The following is a 15,547-nucleotide window of genomic DNA, read 5'->3' on the forward strand; positions in this document are numbered from 1 at the left end:
AAAGCGCCTATTTAAAAGAATTTCTATTTCCAAAATCAAAACGAGTTATTAACTCCTGTGAGTAAAAATCAATAAGCAAAGAATAGAAATACGATTATAATCTTTTAATTTCCCTCTTTAAATACCTAAACCTGAGTTGATGGGCAAAATAAATTTAAATCTCTACATTACAAGATATATTATATTTTCTTCAATAGTTGCAAAATTACTTTGTGGCGTCATTTTAATTATATGAATATGAAATACTTTGTAAACACCATTTTTAATTAATAAGAACAGATTTTTTCATTGGACTTTGGAACGTGTAGATTTTTAGTGATTAAAAGTTGTGTACATGAAGTATTTCATTTTCATATAATCTAATATATTATTTTCTGCAAGAATAAATTTGCATTCCTGCAGTGTTACACACATTTTGGCATATTATCTCAGGTAGGTGACCCTTCATTGCGATATTATTACCTACTTTTACAGGGCCGGGTAATTACACGTCCATGCCCGAGTTCCCAGAATGATAAGAATGTGTTTACTGGTATTTACCCGAATGGACAATGGTCAGTGACTCTTTGAATTGGAAAGCGACCCTTGTCTCTAAGTAAACCTTTTATGACTTTGACCCACCCTTGTTATCTGTCATTAGCGAACGGAAAACCCCTTATTTCAAATGAAATTTTGCAGTTACGACCTGTTTATATTATTATTTGTACGTGCGGTGGCCGTTTTGTTTCACTGTTCTGATGGTATGCATTCACAGTTATTAAAATATTAGGAGAATATTATGTGTGCATAGGGTATTTTCATGTTGTCTAGAGTTGAAAATACTTGCGATAATAACGGCGTTTTATTTTATTTCGGTCAATAAATTTTCTACCCAAGCTACCTAACGATTTAAATTAGGCCATTTTCGATTTGCCGCCAAAACGATTTGTTCGTGCGGAGGGCGTTTGTGTCATTTTTGAAGTCATACCGGCCAACGTTTGCACGTTTGCAGGGTCGGCCCTAAGAGTCCCTACCTAAAAGGCCCTAGATATTACGCATGGACCTAAAAGGCTTGTTAGGTCCTTAGAGCATAAATAAATAATTTCACTCTAAGGTTAGGTCCATTATATTACATGTTCCGTGGGTAGGCCCGAGCGACAACTGTCTTAGTCAGTAGCGTTACCTACTTCATACCTAAAACAGTTTAGGAATTTGCGACTTCAGATACGATCTAAACCAAAAAATAAACTTGTAATATTCTACACATTTTAACAGTATAACTCATTATTGTAAAAATACCCCAGGATTTCTTTTATAATAATATAAAATGAAACCACTATTATACACTATACGCAGAGAAGTACTGTTTTTGAATTTCGTCTATCCGTAAATTCGTTTGTACGTTCCGTTTCCGGTTCAAGGCGATGGCCGTTTAAATGGTTCAGTAAGGGTTATTTTTTCAATTGTGAAATCGTCGTGTTCATTTGGACTTTCTTATTAGCATTTTTTATCAATATTATGGTAGGTACCTACCTAGCTGAAGAAAGTTTGAAAAAAGAATTGTCATTGAAATAGTGTAATGCCTTATTTGAAATAAAATAAAACAGATACATGGAATATATTTATGTTTTATAAAGTAGGTAGGTGTTTAAAATAGGTACTTACCTAGAAACCTTATGATTTCAGAGGAAATTTTGGTTTTAATTTTTTTTTTAAACATGCTTTTTGGGACGTGAGGTCTACTGTTCACAGAACTACTAGTTTAGCTTGAAATTTCATGTCTCCATAACTTACGATTGACGTTGAGATGATTAATGTTGAGTGTTAATTAGTGTTGAGTTGTTAATGGCTCACATACCACGATTATTTTTCGAGAATATTTTTAATAAAAAAATAATTTCGTTTTCTATTAGAAATATTAGCAAAGAAAGAATCAAAATAAATGGGAGTGTCGTTCAACAAAAGTTTTCAAATTAATGTTGGACTGAAAACCAATGGAAGATACCGATGAGGATAGAACAACAACGATAAAACAAAAATACCGATGAGGATAGGCAGACACATAAATAAACCACAGACATTCCGCATCATAAATAATTTTTTTTTTTTTTACTGAATTATTCTGGCATAATATATAGCGCCCCTGAGGGGGGCATCTCACAAAAGCGGCGCTATGCAAATTCTCCAATATTATTATTATACTCTATTCTTCCTGAACTAAGGAACTACTTTATTTCACAATCAATGAAAATCGGTATCATGAGCACACTACAATTAATTTTTGGATAATTCCTACTTCTTTAGCTAACGTTTCGGTCAGCGTTTTCATCACCAAGGCAGATAGTGGTGAATGGCCGATATTTCAGTATAATAAATGTGGTTTTCGGCCTTTAGTTTTGGCGTAGCCGTCAAGTACTGGATACCAAGAACTTTTCCATTTATCCCTGTCGTCTGCATTAATACTAATGAGTTTTTTGTGTGGATTTCCATGATCATTACTATGCAACATAATTTCCTTTGGAAATTATAGATGTGTCGAGAATAATGTAAAAATAATCTTTTCAAATCCTGACAATTATTTGAATTCTATTTTTGAAATTCGTGTTAGTACATTTTTTTTTAAATTATGAAGGCAAGTTACATGATATTTTGAAACAATATTAACCTTTCATCCATTATTTTATTTTGTGACCGTTACCGGTTTCAGCTTCTTATAGCAATCTTCAGACTGTTTGACTGGTACAATTATTCCTTAAACTATGGATTATATAGATATCATTTGGGAGAGGGACTGGGGTTTAACAGGGATGATAGACAATGATTTTTTACATTTATAAGGATTTTCCCACGTGTAGCCTGCTGGTAATGACAAAATAATTGGAAATTCACCTATGAAACATCACATAGCAACGATGGAAAATCCATGTAATTATAATAAAACCATTCTCTATCATCCCTGTTTACCCCCTCCCCCAAATGTTGTGTATATAAACCAGAGGTTCCCAAACTTTTTTGCCCCATATACCACATGCTGAATTTTTTTTTGCCGAATATTGAATTTTCCTGAATAATGTCAAATGTGATTATCATTTCTTTTTAATAAGATTCCCTTCCCTTGCCTGCATAACAACTAAATGGCGGTATAGTGCCCCTATCTTTACACTGTGCAGATAGGGGCACCTTTGCGAGGTGTTACACAAAATAAAAATGAAGTCCATAAAGCAGGATAAGCAACGGGAATTTCTTTCAGAAGCTACAACCCCCCCTTAAGTGCTTATTCCGATCAGTTCTTCTTGTCATATGATATCCGTTTCTTCAATGTTCCATTTCTATAGTCCAAACATCCTCAATCCTAGTTTTGAAGTCTGTGTGCAGTACATTTAACGTTAAATATAGACCAAAACGTCTTTACTCTGGACATTTATCAAGGACAAGTTGGAGAACTTGTCCTTGTATGGAACGCCAGAATGGTGATGTAAATGGGGGTCCCCATACCCCCATTTAATATAATATTTTTCTCACCGACATGGACCCCAAGCAAGCCGAAAACGACCTCTGTGGGTCCGCATAGACCATTTTGGGAACCTCTGATATAAACCATAGTTTTAAGGAATAATTGTACTCGTCTGAAGATGGCTGTAAGCTGAAATCGGTAACAGTCAAAATATAAAATAAGCTGAAAAAAGTTTGAAATTGTTTCAATATATCATTATAATGGAATTCCACCACGAATTTTCAGTATCAAAAATAGAAATATCAAGTTACATTGCGTCATAATTTCTCACAGGTAATAAACAATAACCTACTTGTGTAAAAAATACTAAATAAAACACAAAAGTCAATGCGAGGAAACAATGTCCAACATGTGTATTAGAAATTCTTAAAAATAAAAAATATATAAGTTCCTAAAAGTCAATATGTATTAAAATATTCCCCAAACGTCTTCAAAAGCTGAACACAATTTAGTACAGGCCAAAGCTCCAGAAAGTGGGTAGTTACTAATAGAGATATTTTCTTCTGAATATTCCGGATCAATCTTTCCATGGGCCATCGCTCCAACCACTACAACAATCGGTTCATTGTTTTTAGGGACCACTTCCTTTGCGTTTATCACCTCTTTAGCGCTGAATGACATTGTCACTTTCCTTACGCCAACAGGGAAGTGTTTTGTGATGGGATTTGCAATCACTTTGAGGAGTTTTAGAGATCCGTCAGTCGCTCGGATGGAGAATTTGTGTAGCAGTTGAACTGTAATACAAAAAATTAAAAATTCATTTATTTATACTTGTAGTTTTAATAGACTGGGTAGGAACTTTATTTTAACAATTTCATTTATTTATTAGCACTAAAACCATTGTAACAGAACCTGCCGGAAGTTTTAATAGATTGGGTAGGGACTTTGTTGAGAAGAATGCATGTTTGCGTTTAATTTAATAATTGTTAATAGGAAAACAAGGATCTAAAGTTTATCCAAACTAATAAAATAACCATCACGCCGTTTACCGCAGGGGTAGGCAGAGATGATGAACTGCCAAACACACTCCTTGTCTCATTCAAATTCATACACACTCTTCTGTTATTCTGACTCTTGACATAGCCCAACTCAGTTGATCTTGCCATGTCTTCCTCAGATATGCCTGACTTCTTCAACAATTCACATTCATATCATATATTATCCTTATCCCTTTAAATACCTACTAGGAAATCAAATTCATATGATGTTTGGGACCAAATTTGGTCTCCTAATAATTAACAGATTATAATCCTCTCTTCGTTCATTCGCTCTTCATGCCCAAATCATCTAAGCGTCCCTTTCTTAATCTCACTCATTACCTGCCATGTTGATATAACTATAACCTATAATTAATAATATACAGTGAAACCTTTATCTATCGTTTTTTAAAGGGACCTGTTGAAAAAAATGATGAGTGCGGGTGATACATGTATAAATGGTTAATATTAAAAAAAAACTATACTTATTTCGCATATAACTGAATGTGTTCATTAAAAAATATTTTATATTAAAAATTTGTGCTGTTTTTAGTTTGAATCTTTATTGCTGTACATATATCGAAGAGTGCGCACTTTTGTTCACCGGATGGTTCATTTTCGAGACCTAGACAAGTAAAAATATTACATTCGTGCACTGCCACCGTGTTCGAATGTTTGACGACAACTAAACTAATGCCAGAAGCGCTCGCCGCTGGCAAGAAGTGACTAAATCGTTTTCTCTCTCTCTCTTTCTGCTCATAGTTTACGGTACCGTTAATCTAAACCAAGAATTTAGCTACGAAATATAGTTTTAAAACGTATGTTCATATTTTAATAACGATCGATGAAGCAAAATATGTAAATAACTTTGTGATTTAAACGATCAATGCGGTAAATCGATGCAGACTATTTTTGAAAGTTATGCATAATAAATTCAGGACTGGAAGTAATAAATGATAAATAAAGGAAAACGATCATTCGAAGAATGATCGATCGAGATTTCACTGTCATAGGTTTTTGGACTGTTTCTTTTATTTTTTTTAATTAAACCTAAACTAAGGACCTATTTTATTAAATAAGTTTTAGGGATCTTAGTTTGGGTTTCCTAAAAAGAAACATTGTTTTGGTAACTATGCATATTATATGTGGTAGTCGCAGTAAAAAAATTATCTGGAAATTTAATACATTCTTTTTAAATAATGTATTAACACTATTAAAAAAATCATTTCTCTGAATATAACAAGCTATTCTGGGGAAACTACATATGGTAGATTGTAAACTATTTTTAAAAACAGAATTGCACGGTGAAAATTTAGCATCGGCAATCAAGAAGTTAAGGCAACAATTTTTTTTTCGCGCTTAGGAATATGTTGAACCAACAAACTGAACGCTGGGTTCAGAGATAAGACTCTTACAGCTTTCCCATCTCCCCCTATATGAATAGTTGTTTCTAGCAGTAATGAAGTTGAAACCAACCGTCAGTTCACAATTTTAGTCACATTGGAAATTACATTTTGTTTCAACAATTACTACAAGAAACAACTATTTACATGCACAAAGTAGGTTATTAGGTTCTTATTCTGGGTTGAATAAGGTAATTTATGCATATTTAGATTGAAACTAAACTTAAAAGAACACTAAACTAAACAAGAGATTGTGCTATAAGGTAAATTTTGAACGTTGATAGAATAAAAATGGAATTATAATGCATCTTTTACCACCTATCTCGACCTAAATCATTGTTTCTTTTAGTAATTAATTTCAATAATCTGTGCCTTTCAAAAGTGCAGCAGTTAAGGAAATATTTATCTTAATTTTTATGCATGCATTCAGCGGAGTAATGCAACTTTACCGATGTAATTGGGTTGAAACTTAGAATAATATCAAATGTGCGGCGGTAAATATTATGCAATGTTTCTTGTAGTAATTAAGTTGAAACAAAGTGTTTGTGCGTATTAATAAGAAAGCGGAGTATGGAAATTTTAACCAAATAACTCACCCATTAGACCGGAGAATCGTTTGAAAGTCCTCGGAATTCTGGTCTGGGGGTTTATTTCAATCAGTACGTTCTTTTCTGTGTGAATGTACACCTGTAAAAGGCCAGCCCTATTCAGGGGAGAGTCCATTAACATCAAGAGACACTGGTGAGTGATGTCAGGACGACAGGATCCAGGGTCTCTGCCATTTTTCTTCAGAATATTAGCGTGATCATCGCAATTCAGAAGTTCGAAACTTTTTCCAACCTAAAACAAAGTAACACTGATTTTAAAAACGTATAGTTATAGTTAACATTGGAAAAATACACAAAGAACGAAATCATATATGTAAAATGATTAAAGTTTATGTCAGGGGGTAAAAGAATTCTTTGGTGTTTAAACATAACAAAGTTTTTTTTACCTTAACACTTTCTAGTTGCGCTCCTTCCAAGACTAAAATCAATCTTTTTTCTTGATTTTTCACATGTTTTACAGTTAGATGTTTCGGGGCCGGTTCGAATTCATTATCTTCGCCGTTGGTTTCTTCGACTTTTCGTTTTTTGCCCATTTTTTGGTAACCGCGATTTTGACAAACGAGAACACGTGAAAACTGACAAATCGTGAAGGTTGTAAACAAATGTGTTGTCTTTGACCACTCTGGACCATAGATCAACTATATCTGAACCATAAATCAACTAGGTATCTCTGAACCACTCGTTCTGTGTTCTGTCCACGAACTATCCACGCTCTATGCTTCTCCATATTGTCTATTATAATATTAAACTCTATGCGCCAAAACAGTACGAAATGCGCTTGCGCGGGCATAACTTATTACGGCGCCAAAAATGTTTATGAATAAAACGCTTTCTTCATGCGTTAATTTATTCGAGTACCTACTCAATAATACTAAGAAATTGTAATTTAAAGAATATATTTATTATTTGTTTAATTAAAATTTCTAATTTCGGATGTGAGTCTATAAATCCGGTTCAATGAACTCTAGAAATTTATTTATTTATTCATTCAATCCCATCGAGCCTTTACATAAACAAGTGTAAATTAATTACTTCACAAAATATAGCATCAAAATAAAATAAAAAATAAGATAGGAACCAAAAGAATTAACGTAATACACATTAATTCAACAAATACAAAAAAGAGAGAACAGAGAAAAAATGTATTAATACCTGCCTGGAGTAAATTAAAAAAATCAACACAAGAAATAATAAATTATAAGTTAAATATTTACATAAAAACGTAAGTTTTATAAATTATAAAATTTAATAATGTATCAATTGGACAAGCGAATTAATAAAATAGTTGGTTTTAGATTAATAAACAAAGAATAATTCAGGAAGTCTCGTGTTATGGTTTGTTACTCGGAATTAGTTAATTCAGGTGCATCTATTATGCCATTTACTAATTTGAATAAAAGTACCAAATCGTTCGACGTTCTTCTGCAAGATAAGTCAATTAATTTGGTCAGCGGGGAATGGATTGTGTAGATTTAATGAATTAAAAATTTGTATTGAATTCTCTTAATTTTAATTTATGTTTTATAGTATGGGGGCCAGATAGTGAAATTGTATTCTAAATTAGTAATTGGATTTGCTTTGAATTTAAGAGTCGTTTTCAAAATTGGAACTTTTTGAATAAATTTAGAGAAGCTATAAAATACCTACCTAGACTACATTATTTTATTTGTCTTTTATTAAAGTGGAATTATCACATCCCGTGATTTTTAACGGGATTTTTCTCAGAGGGTAGTAACTAATAAAACTTTCAAAATTTTCTTTTTAGTACAACAGAACGAAATAGATTTAACTATCGACAACAAAAATGTCGCTTTGTTTATGCAAATCGTTTTTATGGAATTTTTTATTTGTTTCGTATATTATTAATTACATTAAAATTCATTATATTATTTCAATGCTAGTAAATTTATTTGAGTACAGTATGGAAAATAAAAATCCGTAACTAGTCAGAATGCCATTTTTGAAAGGATAAAGTGTGGCGATGAATACAAAGCATTGTGTTATAATATGTGACCTAAGTTTCTAACAACATTTGGCCAAATGTTTCCAATACAATGACCACACGACTCCATTAAATTTACGCAGTAATTTTTATTATTATAAAAATAACGAGTCCAATAAAACATTTAAAACTCTTTCATGGCTGCTGGCGTGGAACTTCTAATAAAATGACTACGAATAGGAAAACATTGATTTCATTTTATTCCTTAAATTAGTTTTCTTTTCTCTATAACAGAACTATTGTCGAAACGAGGACGAGGGTCTCGAAGGAAATTATTATTCTAACAATCTAAAGAATAAACCACGAGACTCCACTATAAAATACTTAATATTTTCTTTCGAAATAAAAATAAAATATATTTTACACGCTAACAAGTTCGACGACTACCTGAAAAACATCGTGCCCTACTTTCCCCGATTTATAATGTTTCATACGGCTCAAGAACTTGTTTGTCAAACTGCGCATAAAATTACTTTGAAGAGAATAAGCTATCATATCTAAAGGAAAACATCCATAAATTATTTGTTATAGATTGAAACTCTTCAAAAATCGTAGCACATTTTTAAAAGTTTCGTAAATGTGACGGTGCTTCGTGTGAATATCTATATTTCTTGACCCATTTCAAACACTGCGTACAACATGATGAAAAAATATGCCTTGTTGTGTGGTCGATATTCCTTGGAAAACTGTCAACTCTTTTTCAATAAAACAGTTCTTTTGGAGTCGATGTTGATTATAAGCATTCAATGAATTGTGAATTATAAAAAATGCAAGCTTTTACATATTTTTACAATATTTTCCTGCTATGCAAAATTTTTTGATGCTTCTTTAGTATGCGAAATCGCCGTAAGGCGGCACCATTGTCTGGTCGCCATTTGCCCTTTTGTTTGCGGCGGTTCGGGTATATTCTTTAATCCGTCAAAATATCTGTTTTCATCCGTCATCTTGTCGTAAAAATACTCGCGAATCGATTTTTATGAATAAATGAAGTATTGTAAAATGTTATTTCAGTTGATTTTGATTAGGGGTGATTTTTGAGACAATTTCCTCGGGACGCTGATCGCATACGTCCGCCATCTCTGAAGCCTGTCTCTCGGCTAGACACGTAAAGTGCCCTGTGTTGTGACTCCGTGTGTTTTTTCTAGTTTTTATGCAGATTATTCCTCCACGGAAAACAGGTAATAAGTGTACAAGTATTTTGGTTATATTATTTCCAATTTAAAGTTATTTAATTACTCCGGGAAGGGCTGAATTGTCAAAAATTTGAGATGTTTGCATGCAAACCTTGTATTTTTAGAGCTTGTTGGCCCGCCATATTGGGTTAAAAAGCTGCCTAATTCTTTCACGTCCTTCCCGACAATAGTTCTAGCATTATTCCGGGATATTCTTGTAAAAAAATGTGTGAAATTGTGTATTTTATGCCTAGACATAGTTTTTCCCGCGTTCTTGTTCGGTATAACTAGTAGCCGATATTTTTTGTAACCGTCGAAGTGACCGTTTGGGTTTCTGGCTTTTTTGTACCATTTGCCGCATTCAAACATCTGAATTGAATATCCGTATCTCCGCTTCGAAGGTATTATATTTGTATTTCGGCCTTGTAGAACATGTTTATCCCGGAGTCACAAGCATCGCACTCGTAATGTCGACATTGGGTGCATTTGGGAGGCCGCTTGAGGCACACCCACAACATCCCGATAATGTTTGCTCCCCATAATATTACTACCTTATCCTTTCCTCCAGAATGTTATCTTTCCTCGATTACCAGTAAAGTCTAGTCGAATGCTAGCGACGTCATGTCACATGTTTTGTCTTTCAATTACGCCAAGACTCCATTGTCCTTGTTTGTTCCATTTTATGTAACATTGTTGATATATTTTCTTCATACATCTGTTGCAGAGATATGGAATTGGCATTCTTGTGTAGAAACAGAATTTTATTCCTACAATAAATAAAATATTTATTTTTTCCGAAAGCTTAACCTATCGTAGGAGAATAATCAGGGTTACAAGGCGATAACGATTTCCTTTTGTATTTACTTGATAGCCAGTTATGTAAATAGGCTAGATAGTAAAACTTTCTCCCAATCTCTCCAATGTAATGTCTTTTGTTATTAAGCAACAATTAAAACTAAATAATATCATCATCCAAATATTGTATTAGTCATACACCATTTAAAATACTGTACTTGCAAGAAATTAAGAATGCTAAATTGTAGATATGAATAATATTTATTGAAAGCTGAACTATTGTAACATTCATTGCAATATATTGTAAAACAAAACAACTGTAAAATAAAGTAATCATTGAAATGAAAGACATGTCATAATCTATTTACTGTATATAAATATTACTATTATTCTATTTCATTAAACTAGTATTTAAATGAAACTTACAATGTTTTTTTATTTATCATATTTGTTTATTTTAAACCATCAATAAACCTATCAACCAAACCATTGAACACAACAGTTGATTAAAATTATATTATTCAACAGACACTAAACTAAATATTGGAGATTATCCATAGACATCCAAATTCATAGACTTGTCCTCACATGAAATCCGGAAATCGTTTCGAGGAGCTGAAGGCAAACCATGTAACCATATTTTTGGCGCCATGAAGGTAAACTAAAGCTCTGAATAATCTACGAAATCAGTCATACGCCGTTAAAGCGCACATTGAAATAACCAGACCCTGCACAGAAAAGTAAGGCAACGGTTTGCAGCGCAGCCCATTGTCATACAATGTTCATAAAACTGTTAAAAAACCGAACCGCCTTCAAATCTTGTTGCGTAGCAACACTAAAAATGAGTGAGTTGGGTAAATTATAACTCATTTGTTGTCTAACTAAGTAGTGTAAGAAAATATTCAGTTTTGGAAACTAGTGCGAACTTTTGTTGACCGGATTTGGGATTGATGCAACCGGCAATCGTAAAAAGGACTAGTAATTCGTAAGGAGATTTTATTTTCATGAACTAAATGGTGATATTACAATGCGAGTTGTCTGAATACTGTCAGATTAATTTATTGACAAGTTACAGAGAGGGAGACGGTCAGGCCCCCTCCGCCCGACTTGGTTTGTTCCCCTTATTCTGATGGGCTATTCTATCAATTTGGATGTCTATGAGATTATCACTTATTTGATTCATTCACTACAAACACACAGAAAATTAAGTATTGCATACCAAAGACCTTGTAATGCAGTGGTACATAAAGTATATTATAATATTTATAACAGACAATAGATACATCAGCCTGCAGAGAAAACATAAATATTTTGGTAGTCTTCGTACACAATACTGACTAAATATGTTGAGGTTGTGGGTTTGACTCCCATTGATAGTGGACAAGGTGTTCTCGCTGCTGTTAGACACATTGAAAGGTAGCATTCACTTTTATCGTCAAAAGGTCCGATTTGTTTTGACAGGCGACTTATAACCTCTCATAGCGATATTATTTTTGACGGATGAGTTCACACAATCCTGATTCATGGTGGCGTATTAACCCCTATAGTGCGGCTGGCTACATTTGCAGTCCGGTGAAATCATGACTACCTTGAGATGCACTGCAGTGTGTATAGCTAACTTATAAATGTTTTTTTATGTATTTCGTTACTGCCAATGAAAATTCCAAACTAAAAAAGCTGACATTGTAGAAGTGTGTATTATTTGTATTAAAATTTTCAATATTATATTTGAGAAATTTCATCCGTCTCATAAGGGGTTAAATGATAAATATCTATATTTTAAGGATAAGTCCTAATATATAGGAAAAGGTATTCTGAAGAAAAGGCTACGAAGAAAGTTCAGTGCATAGTAAAAGAATCCCAGTGCCTCGTAAATAATTCTCTATTGAAGAAAAACTTAGTTATACATAGTTAATCAGTTGGTAAAACTCTTCAAGTATAGTTTATGAATTCCCGTCTTATCAATTGATTACAAACTCATTCACATTGCCTTTTATACATATATTTTATGACTACATTAAGTACAATTACTAACAGAGACTTACTGAGAGATTTTCAGGTTTAAACAATGGAATAGCATCTGCATGTCCTACTGGTCTATACTAACTATTATTAAAGTTAAAGCATTTAGCCATAGCTATAGCTATGTGATACTCAGTGACGGTGTTGGGAATATATTTAGTGTTAATAATAATATCCACACATTTGGACACAACATGAAGTCGTTTTTAGAAGAGATGTGATATGACACAAGATCTATTGACGTAATTTTAGAAGAGATGTGATATGACACAACGTCTATTAAGTAATTTTAGCTATGTGATATGACACAATGTCTATAGACTTTGTTTTAGAGAAGTGATATGACACGTTTTAGAGATCAACGATGGCACAACGTCGTTTCAGAGATGTGATATGACATGACACAGCGTTGTTTTAGAGATGTGATACCACATGACACAATGTCGTTTTAGAGATGTGATACCACATGACACAATGTCGTTTTAGAGATGTGATACCACATGACACAATGTCGTTTTAGAGATGTGATACCACATGACACAATGTCGTTTTAGAGATGTGATACCACATGACACAATGTCGTTTTAGAGATGTGATACCACATGACACAATGTCGTTTTAGAGATGTGATACCACATGACACAATGTCGTTTTAGAGATGTGATACCACATGACACAATGTCGTTTTAGAGATGTGATACCACATGACACAATGTCGTTTTAGAGATGTGATACCACATGACACAATGTCGTTTTAGAGATGTAATACCTATGACACAACATCTACTGATGTCGTTTTAGAGATGTGATCTGACATGACCTACATATACGAAACAATGGACAGGGGAGTCAAGTTTTGTATTGTAGTAGTATGTCTATTTGTGTCAGAACGCGAACACTTTTATGCTGATCATACCCAAGGTTAACATTTTCTTATTACTGACTAGCTGTACCCCGCCACGCATTGCTGTGGCCCAGTCTGTCAGACAGAGAAACAAAACGCGTTTTGCTTTTACGTCCAAACAGACAGCGCTGTTTTTCAAAAAAGCATGTTTTTACCATCACAGGTGACACCTATACATATAATATAGGTATATAAAAACACACCCGTATTCGAATGCAACGTTGTGTCAAAATTCCAAAGCAATCTGTGAAGAAATTTCAGAGATTTAAGTTTTTAAACATTTACATATTTATTTATATAGATAGATTTTTATCAACTTCACAAATCATCATGTGTCGTACCATGAACCTCTGTTTACAAGCATTTTCTCGCAAGTGTCTGTCAATGTGTTAACTTTGTTTTGGTTTTAACTTTCTTAAACAATGTTTTTAGTTTTTTTTTTTTTTTTTACACGGCTTTGCTAATTGTGGTAGTTTACATATGATACTAAAATGAAGTCTAAATATGTGGCAAACTCAGATATGCCTGTCCCAAGAGAGCTGGAATAATAATTACCTGCAAAAGATTCCTAGTGAACTTGGTATCATATAACTCATTAGATTGTTGATACCAATATCTAACAGGAGTGTTCCTGGTATAGGAAGTAATCAATTTACAGATAATAATTAAATGACGTAGGACTAGGTTTAATTGCGCCCTCAAACCCCGGAATTTCTGGATTCAGAATCCAGTATCATAACTTCTACAACACGGTGCAAGTATGATTTTAATGCAGCAATGATTGCGTTGGATATATTATGGCAAACTGGACATTTGATCACGGTAAAAATATTCCTGTCTGTCCATTGCAACAAAGGACTTAAAAGTAAAGATAATGCATTAAAAGTCAAATAATAGGTTTTAAGTGTAAACTTAACATACCTTATAATCTACGGTGTTAATTTCAACTCAATTCTTTCGAGAAATGCAACCAAATACAATATTGGATTTAATCACTGATACAATATTGTACTTGTACGCCTTTCTTGAACGAATTGAGTTTTTATATGGTTAAAACTATTTATTCATATAGCATATGTACAGGCGAATACAAATAATTTGTCTTAATAGTTTAAAGCATAACTTGCTAAAAGTGTGTTTTCTTAAAATAATTAAATTGAATGTGTAGATTATAATGCATTTTACATTTATGGGGCTGACAGATTACGCTATACGCATCATGGCTTGGCCTATTTCAGAATATCGCTCAGAATGTTTATGGCGAGTGATATGCTGAAATAGGCCAAGCCACGAGAATATAGCGCGCTTATATCGTGGTCGTCCTTAGCAGTGAATTGATCCATTTGCTTTCATATTACAATAGTTCCCATTCACTAGACGTGTGTATCAGTCAAAGGATCAACTAGAATATAATTAAAAATAACTAGCGCAAGCCTGTGTAAAATTTGGATAATCTGAATTCTCGACAAATCAGTTCCAATTTTTGTAAATTGCAATTTAAATAGTTTTGTGATTTTGAGTTTAATGATAGGTAGGTACTTTATCTCTTGTCTGAATTCTCCAAACACAAACAATTTTTCAGAAACTTAAATTGAACCGAAGTTACAGACACACAACCTGATCTACGCATGTCTGATCTATCTGTTGCATACGTGATCCATTGGTATCTATCCCCATACATGGGGATCTTGCATGTGTGATCCTTGAAGTTTCACAAAAACACATATGTCAGAACTTGCGAAGTGATGCCACAGATTGCATTGAAATTTCAGCGTTTTATATGTTCAAAAACCAAGCGGATTGCCGACAAATATAACTGTGATGTCTGAGAAAAATAAAATAACATATTTTCTTCATTGAAATGTATTGATTTTATACCAGCTCGATAATGACATATTGATCAATTTATATTGAATGACTAAATGAATCACACATTACTTTTTACGTCTACTATAAAGCGCACAATTTGTGCTTTAATAAGTGCAGCATTGCACCTTTTGATTTGGTGTCAATCTATTATATAAAGGAGAATGTTGTGGCGGCCAAGTGACCGGACGGGTGGCGTTTGTTTGATTTTCAGATAAAGTTGCCGAATTCCGCCTCACGGTTAAAATCTCTGGGCATTGGGGACTTCACCTAATTCGAAATTAAGATGTTCCCCGTCACTAATA

General features: G+C 33.3%; 2 protein-coding genes across 8 annotated transcripts in view; one reads left to right on the forward strand and one right to left on the reverse strand.

Annotated features, from left to right (window-relative positions):
- Positions 1-3,817: 3,817 nt before the first annotated feature.
- Positions 3,818-7,094, reverse strand: LOC149414872 (ribosomal RNA small subunit methyltransferase NEP1). Its single transcript, XM_089643100.1, has 3 exons — positions 6,868-7,094; positions 6,470-6,713; positions 3,818-4,227 (listed from the first exon to the last, which is right to left on the reverse strand). Exons 1-3 carry the CDS (start codon positions 7,012-7,014, stop codon positions 3,902-3,904), a joined length of 717 nt encoding a protein of 238 aa, XP_089499226.1. The 5' UTR covers positions 7,015-7,094; the 3' UTR covers positions 3,818-3,901.
- A 2,088-nt stretch (positions 7,095-9,182) lies between these two features.
- fs(1)h (female sterile (1) homeotic) overlaps positions 9,183-15,547 on the forward strand; it is a 65,898-nt gene continuing 59,533 nt past the window's right edge. For 3 of the 7 annotated variants that reach the window (XM_089643155.1, XM_089643150.1, XM_089643156.1), the window contains exon 1: positions 9,184-9,661. The gene's annotated coding sequence lies outside the window, so the exon portion shown is untranslated. Of the gene's footprint in view, positions 9,662-15,547 lie in introns of all 7 variants that reach the window. The other 4 variants (XM_089643152.1, XM_089643149.1, XM_089643154.1 and 1 more) reach the window with 3 other exon arrangements.

Source organism: Hesperophylax consimilis, chromosome 19 (assembly GCF_061612785.1).
Source record: "Hesperophylax consimilis isolate HC1 chromosome 19, BYU_Hcon_1.0, whole genome shotgun sequence".
In the NCBI taxonomy this organism is placed as follows: domain Eukaryota; kingdom Metazoa; phylum Arthropoda; class Insecta; order Trichoptera; family Limnephilidae; genus Hesperophylax; species Hesperophylax consimilis.